General features: G+C 40.8%; 1 protein-coding gene across 1 annotated transcript in view; it reads right to left on the reverse strand.

Moving 5' to 3' along the window:
* Positions 1 to 12291, reverse strand: part of csmd2 (CUB and Sushi multiple domains 2) — a 602495-nt gene extending 590204 nt beyond the window's left edge. The window contains exon 1 of the mRNA XM_072548527.1: positions 12185 to 12291. Coding sequence (XP_072404628.1) covers positions 12185 to 12287 — 103 coding nt within the window. The 5' untranslated portion in view covers positions 12288 to 12291. The remainder of the gene's footprint in view (positions 1 to 12184) is intronic.
* Positions 12292 to 13082: the final 791 nt, after the last annotated feature.

Below are 13082 nucleotides of genomic sequence, written 5' to 3' on the forward strand. Positions count from 1 at the left end.
TTCTCAACCCTCTCTAAATTAATAATATCTTTCCAACAACTGGGTGACCAAAACTGTACACAGCATTTCAGAAGAGCCCTCACCAATGTTTTGCATAACCTCAACATGATAGACGAGGATAAAATAAAAACTGAAAGTGCTGAAAGCACACAGCAAATCAGGTGACATTTGTGGAGACAGAAATTGAGTCAATAGGATAGATTTTAAACATACAGTTGGGGACCAGACAATGAGTGTGGCCACGCAGGCTATTACCCTGCATATGCAATTGGACATAAAAGTAGTCGCAGAATAAGTCAACTGCCAAACAAAAAGGCATGTCTCTCCTCCCAATTATTCACATTTTCTCAGTCCTGCATGTTTCTTTTCTTTTTCCTTTTGTGTACTTTGTTCCTGAAGACATCAAATCTATATACCCTAATGAGTTCTTTGCAACCATTCCACTTTCAAACCAGTTTGGCTGAGAAATATCTCCACATACCCCTGTTCGATAATGATTTCATCTATTTATGGAACTTTGTTCCTGATTGGGCCATGGAAGTATATTCTCTCTATTTCCATGTTTTGCCCATTCAGCCTTTTCACGATCATTATCAGTTCAGCTCGAAACAGACTCTTTAATCAAGAAAAATGTCTTAAAATGCACAATCTTTCTGAAAAACTGTCCTTGTGCAACAAAAATGGGAGAAGGCCTGAACTATTCCCTTGATTGCAAGGTCCTTGAAGAAATTTAAAAATGACTTGTGATGATCAATATCAGAAAAATGAAGATACAGAGGGAGAAATTGCAGGATGGAAGAGTGTCAAGAGGGTTATGACTGGTATTCTGTGAATGAACTTCTCCCCATCTCAATTTTACAAGTTAGCAGAATTCACCTTTTCCTGCAGTTCACATTTGTGTGCATTGCAATTTTTTAAACAAATGATCATGGTGTGCAATGTTCTTCATCTCCAGTAAAATAAAATTATTCTTATCGAGCAGAGTCAACACAACAATGTGGGCGGGACATTAATCTTGACAATAATAATAGGTCTATTCATAACGGATTCATATGACTTTCCCTGTCCATTATCTTAATGGAGACATGAACACATTTCTCAAAGGGCTGACATCTCCGCTAAAATAAAGTTACACTTATTTTTATACTTCAAATATCTGTCATTCTTCGAGGTTAAATAACTGCTGAAAGTTACTCCCAAAACAATGTCCAATTGCACGATTTTTCTTGCAGAGGTGCATATCCCCTGACAGACACTGTTTGGAAATAAATCTTGTACCTTCAGAACTCACAGCGCGTTGAATAATTTCTAAATTCACGGCTGCCGTGGAACTACACTTTTGTGTACTTTCGGTTCCCCCTTGCAATAAAAAATGATGGATTGCTTAATGTGCCTGCACCATGAATTATCACAGGTTCATGTCCTACTGTAGTTTCCATTTTAATATCTATGTTAAGCGCTGTTTTTGTCAGCTTCTTCAACCTAATTTTCAAGGCGAATACTTCGGAGTCATGATGGATGATTTTCTTTCTGGTTACAGATGGATGTGCAGTCTCTGCTCTGCTGTCCCCTGACACATTGGCAAGAGACACTTTCAATTTTGGCAGTCAGGCCTGTTTTATATGAACTGTTCGCCAGAGCAAGAAGTACACCCAGCATGTTTCTATAAAGACAACAGCTACCAAACATAAGCAAAATATCGCATTTAGCTTTGGCCACCAAAACCCGGGAAGACACATCGGCAACAAATACAGCTCAGGTTCACCAGAATCTGAGAAATTAAAAGACTGATTTATGAGGACAAACTGCCTAAAAGTGAGGCACTGAAGGATGACCACTGGAATGTTTAAAAATTTTAAATTGATTTCGTAAGGTGTATTTTAAATGCTGAAACTACAGAACATGCTCAACTTAAACAGCACGAACAGACCACTGTTCGCTGGAGTACAATTAACAGTTATGGTCTCCTTATTTAAGGAAGGACAAAACTCAAAGGACACAAGGTTATAGTCCAACAGCTATATCTGGAATTGCAAGCTTTCAGAGCTCTGCTCCATCCTCAGGCATGGTATGATAAGGAAGTATAAGACAAAGTATTGAGAAGCAAAAAGTTAAAAAACTTGAAAATAAGCTGCCGTTGTTGAATCCTTTAATTAGTGAGGAGGTAGATTGCTAATTAAAATGCAAAATCCAGATTCCTTTCAAGTCTTTGTCCCTAGCTAGTTAAAAGTTTTATCAAAATACAAGAGGTGATATCTCAGGTTAGACAATGGCATCTCCACATCATATCTAAGGAAAGCATTGCTAGCATTAGATGTAGTTCAGAGAAGATTAACTAAGCTGATCCAATGGAGGGAACGTTGTATGAGAGAGTTTGGGTCTGTACATATTGAAGTTGGCAAGAATGAAAGGAGACCTTATTGAACACTCAAGATTCTTCAGGGACTTGGAATTTGAAAGTTTGTTTCCCTTTGTGGCAAAGTCTTGGACCAGAGAGCATAATCTCAGAGTACTGGGTCACCTATTTAAAACATAAATGGAGAGGAATTTCTTCTCATAGAGGGTACTGAATCTGTGGAGTTGAGGGTTATCCGATCAGCTGTGATCTCATTAAACAAGCAGACTCAATAGGTTAGATTTTTTTAAATTCATGAGAGCTAGGCATTCCTGGCCTGGCCAGCATTTATTGCCCATCTCTAATTGCCCAGACATCAGTGAAGAGTCAACCATTTGCAAAAGGTTTGGAGTCACATGTAGGCCAGACCAGATAAAGCCGGTGGAGTCACATGTAGACCAGACCGGGTAAGGCCGGTGGAGTCACATGTAGACCGGACCGGGTAAGGCCGGTGGAGTCACATGTAGGCCAGACCAGGGAAGGCCGGTGGAGTCACATGTAGGCCAGACCAGATAAGGCCGGTGGAGTCACATGTAGGCCAGACCAGATAAGGCCGGTAGAGTCACAAGAGGTTAGTGAGTAAAATTAGGGCGCACGGGATTGGGGGCAAAGTACTAGATTGGATAGAGAATTGGTTGGCTAATAGGAAACAAAGGGTAGTGATTAACGGCTCCATTTCGGAATGGCAGGCAGTGACCAGTGGGGTACTGCAGGGATCCGTGCTGGGACCGCAGCTTTTTACAATATATGTAAATGATATAGAAGATGGTATCAGCAATAACATTAGCAAATTTGCTGATGACACAAAGCTAGGTGGTAGGGTGAAATGTGATGAGGATGTTAGGGGATTACAGGGTGACCTGGACAAGTTAGGTGAGTGGGCAGATGCATGGCAGATGCAGTTTAATGTGGATAAATGTCTGGTTATCCACTTTGGTGGCAAGAACAGGAAGGCAGATTACTACCTCAATGGTATCAAATTAGGTAAAGGGGCTGTTCAGAGAGATCTAGGTGTTCTTGTCCACCAGTCAATGAAGGCAAGCATGCAGGTACAGCAGGTCGTGAAGAAGGCTAATAGCATGCTGGCCTTCATAACAAGAGGGATTGAGTATAGAAGCAAAGAGGTGCTTCTGCAGCTGTACAGGGCCCTGGTGAGACCACACCTGGAGTACTGTGTACAGTTCTGGTCTCCAAATTTGAGGAAAGACATTCTGGCTATTGAGGGAGTGCAGCGTAGGTTCACGAGGTCAATTCCTGGAATGGCAGGATTGCCTTACACGGAAAGACTGAAGCGACTGGGCTTGTATACCCTTGAGTTTAGAAGACTGAGAGGGGATTTGATTGAAACGTATAGGATTATGAAAGGACTGGACACTCTGGCAGGAGTGAACATATTTCCGTTGATGGGGGAATGCCGAACCAGAGGACACAACTTAAAAATACGGGGTAGACCATTTAGGACAGAGATGAGGAGAAACTACTTCACCCAGAGAGTGGTGGCTGTGTGGAATGCTCTGCCCCAGAGGCCAGTGGAGGCCCAGTCTCTGGATTCATTTAAGAAAGAATTGGATAGAGCTCTTAAAGATAGTGGAGTCAAGGGTTATGGAGATAAGGCTGTAACAGGATACTGATTAGGAATGATCAGCCATGATCATATTGAATGGCGGTGCAGGCTCGAAGGGCAGAATGGCCTACTCCTGCATCTATTGTCTATTGTCTAGTCACATTTAGACCAGACCAGATAAGGCCAGTAGAGTCACATTTAGACCAGACCAGGTAAGGCCGGTGGAGTCACATGTAGACCAGACCTGGTAAGGCCGGTGGAGTCACATGTAGGCCAGACCAGGGAAGGCCGGTGGAGTCATATGTAGGCCAAACCAGGTAAGGCCGGTGGAGTCACACGTAGACCAGATCAGGTAAAGCTGGTTGAGTCACATGGAGGCCAGACCAGGTAAGGTCAGCAGAGCTTTTTCCCTAGAGGAGGTGGGTTTCTGTAACGATGGTTTCACGATCTTCATGAGACTCTAAATTCCAAATCTTTAATGAATTCAAATTCCACCATCTGCCACCCTTTATGGCAAACTCTTGCAACTAAATCTTATGGTCCTTTTCAGAGAAACCAAACACCAAAATCCAAAATCACAAGGGGACAACCTTAAATTGATCATTAAATGAGAGCTAGATCAGTCAAGAGTAAAATTAGAGAGTGCATGCTTCATTTGAAAAGTAATGAAAATCTGGATGATTCTCAACAAAGGTTTGCAGGTGCTGTGTTAATTTATAAAATTAATAAATTATAAAGAACATTATTGAGACTTCATGTTGGGCAAAGAATCAAGGGATATGAAACTGCAGCAGATACATGAAGAGGATGTCCATACTACAATGATGTAATTTGTCCGAACAAGCCAGAGGTGCTGAATAACCTACTCTTGTGTATATTTCATCAAACAAAATCTCAAATTGATTAAGAAATATAGAAAAGATGTCTGCCAAGCATAAAGAGCAACATAACTTAAACTTTAAAACCAAATAAATTAAACTTGCATTTATTTCAATGCAAGGGACCTAACAGGGAAGGCAGGTGAACTCATAGCATGGTTCGTAACATGGGACTGACATATCATAGCAATTACAGAAATTTGGCTCAGCGGTGAACTGGACTGGCAGCATAATGTTCCAGGATACAAATGCTACAAAAAGGATAGAAAGGGAGGCAAGAGAGGAAGGGGAGTGGCATTTTTGATAAGGGATAGCATTACAGCTTAATTGAGGGAGGATATTCCTGGAAATACATCCAGGAAAGTTATTTGGGTGGAACTGACTAATAAGAAAGGGATGATCACCTTTTTGGGTTGTATTACAGACCCCCTAATAGTCAAAGGGAAATTGACAAACAAATTTGTATGAAGATCTCAGTTTTCCGTAAGAATAATAGGGTGGTTATGGTAGTGGATTTTAACTTTACAAACATAGACTGGGACTGCCATTGTGTTAACGGTTTCGATGGAGAGGAATTTGTTAAGCACGTACAAGAAAATTTTATGATTCAGTATGTGGATGTACCTACTAAAAAAGGTGCAAAACATGACCTCCTCTTGAGAAATAAGACAGAGCAGTTGACTGAGGAGTCAGTGGGGGAGCACTTTGGGGCTAGTGACCATATTTCCATTAGTTTTAGAATACTGATGGGGAAAGTTAGACCAGATCTAAAAGTTGAATTCCTAAATTGGAGAAAGACCAATTTTGATGGTATTAGGTAAGAACTTTCAAAAGCTAATTGGGGGCAGATGTTCGCAGGGAAAGGGATGGCTGGAAAATGGGAAGCTTTCAGAAATGAGATAACAAGAGTCTCGAGACAGTATACTCTTGTTAGGGTGAAAGGAAAGGCTGGTAGGTATAGGGAATGAAGGATGACTAAAGAAATTGAGGGTTTGGTTAAGAAAACGAAAGAAGCATATGTCATGTATAGACAGGATAGATTGAGTGAATCCTTAGAAGAGTATAAAGGCAGTAGCAGTATACTTAAGAGGGAAATGAGGAGGGCAAAAAGGGGACATGAGATAAATTTGGCAAATAGCATTAAGGAGAATCCAATGGGTTTTTACAAATACACTAAGGACAAAAGGGTAACTGGGGAGAGAATAGGGCCCCTCAAAGATCAGTAAGGTCCTTTGTATGGAGCCGCAGAAAATGGGGGAGATACTAAACGAGTATTTTGCATCAGTATTTACTGTGAAAAAGGATATGGAAGATACAGAATGGATGGTGACATCTTGCAGAATGTCCATATTACAGAGGAGGAAGTGCTGAATGTCTTGAAATGCATAAAGATGGATAAATCCCCAGGACCTGATCATGTGTACCCTTAAACTCTGTGTAAAGCTAGAGAAGGGATTGCTGGGCCTCTTGCTGAGATATTTGTATCATTGATAGTCACAGGTGAGGTGCCGGAAGACTGGAGCTTGGCTAACGTGGTGCCACTATTTAAGAAAGGTGGCAGGGACAAACCAGGGAACTATAGACCATGAACCTGATGTCAGTGGTGGGCAAGTTATTGGAGGAAATCTTGACGGACAGGATGTACATGCATTTGGAAAGGCAAGGACTGATTAAGGAATGTCAACATGACTTTGTGCATGGGAAATCACGTCTCACAAACTTGATTGAGTTGTTTGAAGAAATAACAAAGAGGATTGTTGAGGGCAGAGTGGTGGACATGATCTATATGGACTTCAGTAAGGTGTTTGACAAGGTTCCCCATCAGAGTCTGGTTAGCAAGGTTACAACACATGGAATATAGGGAGAACTAGCCATTTGGATACAGAACTGGCAGAGGGTAATGATGGAGGGTTGTTTTTCAAATTGGAGGCCTGTGACCAGTGGAGTGCCACAGGATCAGTGCTACGTCCATTACTTTTCATCAGTTATATAAATGATTTGGATGTGAACTTAAGAGGTATAGTTAGTAAGTTCGTGGATGACACCAAAATTGGAGGTGTAGTGGACAGTGAAGATTACAATGGGATCTTGATCAGATGATCCAATGGGCTGAGAAGTGGCAGATGGAGTTTAATTCAGATAAATGCGAGGTGCTGCATTTTGGGAAAACAAATCTTAGCAGGACTTATACACTTAATGGTAAGGTCCTAGGGAGTGTTCCTAAACAAAGAGACCTTGGAGTGCAGGTTCATAAATCCTTGAAAGTGGAGTCACAGGTAGATAGGATAGTGAAGGAGACATTGAGTATTGAGTACAGGAGTTGTGAGGTCATGTTGCAGCTGTAAAGAACATTGGATAGGCCACTTTTTGATTACTGCTTGCAATTCTGGTCTCCTTCCTATCAGAAGGATGTTCTGAAACTTGAAAAGGTTCAGAAAAGTTAGACAAGGACATTGCCAGGGTTGGAGGATTTGAGCTATAGGGAGAGGTTGAATAGGCTAGGGCTGTTTTCCCTGGAGCATCAGAGGCTGAGGGGTGACCTTATAGAGGTTTATAAAATCATGAGGGGCATGGACAGGGTAAATAGACAAAGTCTTGTGTAAATAGACAAGGTTTTTTCCCTGAGGTTGGGGAGTCGAGAAGGTTTAGGGTGAGAGGGGAAAGATATAAAGAACACCTAAGGGGCAACCTTTTCAGGCAGAGGGTGGTGCATGTGTAGAATAGGCTGCCAGAGGAAGTGGTGGAGAGTAGTACAATTACAATATTTAAAAGGCATCTGGATGGGTATATGAATAAGAAGGGTTGGAGGGATATGGGCTGGGTGCTGGCAGGCGGGACTAGATTAGGTTGAGATATCTGGTCGACATGGATCAGTTGGACTCTTATGAGTCTATATAAAGAGCAGCTTTGTTTCTCACATGATCCCAGAGTCCTCTAGTCCACTCTAACTTTCCACCACAAATCATAACCATAAGACTAATTTTCATTTAAAAGCCTTGTTTATTTTCATTTTCTCACTGGCCACAGCGATCAATGTTTTTATCTGGAAGATGGAATTTAAATTAGCAAATGTATTCCATTCGTGTGCAGTTTGGAGACCTTCTCCTGGTCATGTGTCATCACTCAGTGGCTAACTTCCTCCCAGCTGGTCATGGGGTTAATTTACAGGTGGTCCTGGAGAAAATTACTCCCATGACATTCTATCCATTACTCCCAGTAACCCAAAGAGCTAACCGTAGAATATAAACCACTGTTCAAAGTTAGAACTCAAGAAAATCTGACATAACTTTCTGCAGGATATCTGACCCTCCGTCACATGATATTTTTGTCATTTTACACCAGTGTAGCTTGAAAGATTCATTGGGGTGCATGTCTCCAATGATGTGACTCTGCTGTGAAGTTGGTCTACTGTGGGTCTGCAAACTCTGCTCGCCGAAATTGGTTGGTTTGTTGTGAATTCTACTGAAAGTGAATAAATTAACCCATGGAGTAATTGTTAGTTTTCTCTGGCAAAGGGCAAGCTGTGTTGAGATTTTTTTTGGAGGGATTCTTGCCAAGAATTTTTTTAAAATCACTTCTTACCAAATGTGTCTCATTTATTACCCATCCTGCCTGTCCCTGCATGCACAGTCTCTCTGCTGTAGTCTTTCAGCAATCATTGTTGGTGTGTGCTGTGATACAAGTCTTCCTAAGCACCATTAAGTAGATCAGACATGATGCCATGATAGACATGAAGGGTCAGTAAATACCTGATGCCAATGTCCCTGGACAAGGGGTGCATGTGGCTGGTATCCATGGATCATTCCCTGAGATGCTGAGCAAGGTGGAAGCACCTCACGTCCAATGATGAGCTGAAGTCACTAAGTACCCTCTCTGATTTCCATGTCAAGATTTGTTGATAACGAGCTTGTTTGGGTGCATTTGGTAAGATAGGAAGTTGAGTATTAATGAGCTGAGTTGTGCCATTAATAAGTTATTTAACAAGCTAAAGATTCCCCTGAATTAGCAAGTCACCACCACACAGTGGCACAGTGAAAAGCTTTGTCTTATGAGCAATACAGACAGATCACAGAGTTAAGTAGCATCGATAGTAAATAAGAGGTAAACAGCAGCAAAAACAAAACCATAGGTACAGGCGAATGTTAAGAGTTTGTGAGTCCATTCAGTATTCTAACAACAGTAGGATAAGAACTGTTTCAAAACGGGCTGGTGCGTGTGTTCAGGCTTCTGTACCTTCTCCCCAGTGGTAGAGGTTGTAGAAAAACATTGCCAGAATGGGATGGGTCTTGAAGAATGCTGGCGGCCTTTCCTTGACAGTGGGCCTTGCAGTTGGATTCTGGAGATGGGAGATTGGCCTTTGTGATTGTCCGGGCCGAGTTCATCACTCTTTGTAACCATCTCCGATTTTGAATGGTACAGTTGCCATACCAGGTAGTGATACATCCAGACCAAGGTAGGCCTCATCAGACTTCTCATCCAATTCTGCCACAAATCTCACCATAGCCTGTGTTGGCCAGATCCCAATAAAATTCTGCTCACAGAGCTCATCAGTCCCTGATGAGCAGGTGATGATTAAAGCGCTACCATGATCATGACATTTAGCGTTTACAATGCAGTTCGTGAGCCACACTTGAGTGTATAGTGAGTGTGCATGCAGAGGTCAGTTCATATACAGGCCTTTACCTTTAAAGGACAGATGAATCACTGCACTAAAAACACATCTAGGTTACGATGCTGTCTTTAATAGTAACATTTGAAGGTGTGACAACAGACTCCTCTCAGGCTTTCCATTTTGTTCATGAATTTTCCAACCTAGAACATTTTTAATAAGTTTCCAAACCCCAAACCACCAGATAAAAATCAATGCGCAGGTGGCAATGCAATGTTAATTCCCTTTTAAAATGAAGAACCCTTCATCAGCCAGAGTAGGTGTACATATACATTCATGATCAGCATATAAGCTAGAGTAAAATCACTCAGGGTTAGTAATGCAGAGGAAACAGGGTTTCCTCCAATAAAAGCTAATTCTGGTCTTTTGTACAATGAAGCACTTCCTGCACCCAGGCAAAGAACTAGCTGATGAAGTATAAAATGTTACAATGCTCCTCTGTGATCAGCATTACATGCTCTTCAAAAGTAAGAAGGCTTTTGTTATTATATCAAATACAAATCATCAACATTGTATCAAGCTTAACATTAACACATTGAAAATTAATGTGGTTGGTTTTGGTTGTTTCTCATTAGACTTTCACAGATTCATTACCCAACTGGCAAATCCAGGCGTGTGACCTCTGTTAAAGAAGGTGCCAGTTGAGTATTCACATTGGAAAAAACTGTTAAGTCATTAAGTCAATTTGTCGGACCTATTAACCAGAGATGTTTCAATTGTTGCTTCATGTGGTAGATTCCAGGTACATCTGCATCAATAATTGCTTTTGCATTTTGACAGAGCACAATGGAAGAAACAACACCACAGAGAACATTCCAACCAGCTGGAGGAAGCCAAATTTCAAGAACAGTACAATGCACAGGATATTAGTACAGACATGTTAGGCTCATTTCTTAATTTTAAGACTCTTTGAACTATAATTGGCTTAAACACTAATTGCATCGAACATTCTGGGCGTCACAGTGGTTAGCACTGCTGCCTCATAGTGCCAGAGACCCGGGTTCAATTCCCGCCTCAGGCGACTAACTGTGTGGAGTTTGCACGTCCTCCCTGTGTCTGCGTGGGTTTCTTCCAGGTGCTCCGGTTTCCTCCCACAGTCCAAAGATGTGCAGGTCAGGTGAATTGCCCGTAGTGTTAGGTAAGGGGTAAATGTAGGGGTATGGGTGGGTTGTGCTTCGGCGGGGCGGTGTGGACTTGTTGGGCCGAAGGGCCTGTTTCCACACTGTAAGCAATCTTATGTAATTTACAAAGCTTGTGCCAAAGTTTGAAAACTATAATATAGTACTCTGCACCTAATTTTCACTGTGTGCAAGTGACTTCATGATATTTGAGTGAATTAACATCAATTCCTCACTATTTCAAACTGTGAAATGCTTATTTCATCAATACCTTAAATCATTAAACATAATTAAGTAAATATGTTATTCTCTACAGAGAACACTGTCACAATCTCATTTCCCCAACTCATTAGGTTTGCACGACTCATCTGGGAGGGAAGAGAGTACCCCTGAGTGTTGTTTACTTAAAGCATGCTATACCAGACTCCAAAGACTTGTATTTCCTTGCATTTTTTCATCTGATTTGCATGTTGACTAATATTAGGGGAATCTAATTGAATGTTTCAGCAGATAATATATCAGTAAGAAACTCTGACTGATAAATAGATACACTTTAAACTCTGAAAACATTTGTCTGTTTAAAGGTACACAAGCAAATACCCGCTATATAGAAATCTTTTTGAAAAACTGAGGATTAAATTCAAGTAGCCAATGAAAGTATAAAAATTTAATGTAGAACAGCAGGATTAGATAAGAACGTAACCAATAAGAGGAAGAGGTTTTAAGACAAATTGGGCCTCTTTAGGTTTTCAATAAGATAAAATCGACCACTGCACCATCTTACACCTTCACTCAGCTTTTGATTTTTGGGATCACATAATAGCACAAAAGTGGTGAACTTCAGAGTAGAGATACATTTGATAAAATTTTAAAATGTCACTGTCTGTACACTGTCATTATGTGAACATTCCTCATTTGACACTAGATGCACCACACCTCCAGGTATTACAATGTGTAAATAAGCAGCAATAAAGTAGGCATCAATTTGCTCTTTCATGTGAAGAAGCCTGAATAAAATTTCATGCGAGTGAAACACTGCTAATTGAATTTTTTTAACGTTGCACAGTTTTTTTTAATGCTTCCAATATCATTTTGTGCTCAGATCATAAACACTAGATTAGATTAGATTACTTACAGTGTGGAAACAGGCCCTTCGGCCCAACAAGTCCACACTGACATGCCGAAGCGCAAACCACCCAGACCCATTCCCCTACATTTACCCCTTCACCTAACACTACAGGCAATTTAGCATGGCCAATTCACTGAACCTGCACATTTTTGGACTGTGGGAGGAAACCAGAGCACCCGGAGGAAACCCACGCAGACACGGGGAGAATGTGCAAACTCCACACAGAGAGTTGACTGAGGCAGGAATTGAACCCTGGTCTCTGCCGCTGTGAGGCAGCAGTGCTAACCACTGTGCCACTGTGCTGCCCACTTTAAGAAGGGAACTTCCTGAAGGACATTTGTGATTAAAGTGTGTGTTTAATTTTATAGTTTCAAACTATGTTTAACCTAAAAGAAAAGCACCATATTTACTCACACATGAAAAGTTCTTACCTTGATAATGAGCGCTAAAGCCTTTTTGCTTGTGATTACTATCAGACGTAAAGTGAAGCCGCAGCCAGTTTTTACTGCTGATGACAGGAGAAGGTAGATTCATTCCAGTCAACCTGCAAGAAAAGGTCATGACATTCAATGAAGCTCAAGGGAGATGCATGTGCCTTTGCTTCAATGGGGACAGATGCTTCTTGCAACCATCTGGCATTCAAAGGCTGGAAAATATTGCATTATCTTCACATCACAAAAGAAATCTCACTACAGATGGCCACATCGAGTCAAATAAAGAAGTTTTTGAACAACTAAACTATTTTCTCCACTATTAAAGATAACACTTATAAAACACAATTTGCCTTATTTTGTTAACATTCGTTGAGTATGCATTGTGCAAAAGAGCTTTCATACATCATAAAGGAATCAGAGCAGTTTTTTCCCTTGCTCTCAAAAGGTGCATTCAAGATGGAAGAAAATCCTGAAAGAGAGGTGCCCAGAGAACATAAAGAACAGTTGGCAAGAATGCAATGATTAATAATGTGTGAAAAACCTTTCTCCGTGCAGTTCTTCTCTAAACACAAGGGTTTTCATTTTAGCTGTCCTCCAAACAATTTGTCTTTGTTTTAAAAGTAATTCTTTTAGAGATATTAATAATAATTGCAAGGCTAAGAATGCAATAATAAATTGTATCAACAATTTGATCAGTTCCCAAACCATGAGTTATCCTTGCAGTTGAAAATAAGGACAGATATAAATAGAGCAAAATAATTTTTCACAGAAGGATCAGCATGGCCATTGTTAATCATTGGAGAACATAACTTTAGGATCTCCAAGGTGGTGGGGACATTTCAAAAAGAAAACAAAGACTTGCATTGACTTTTATATCTTTACTTCATCCCAACAC

Source organism: Chiloscyllium punctatum, chromosome 27 (assembly GCF_047496795.1).
Source record: "Chiloscyllium punctatum isolate Juve2018m chromosome 27, sChiPun1.3, whole genome shotgun sequence".
NCBI lineage: Eukaryota > Metazoa > Chordata > Chondrichthyes > Orectolobiformes > Hemiscylliidae > Chiloscyllium > Chiloscyllium punctatum.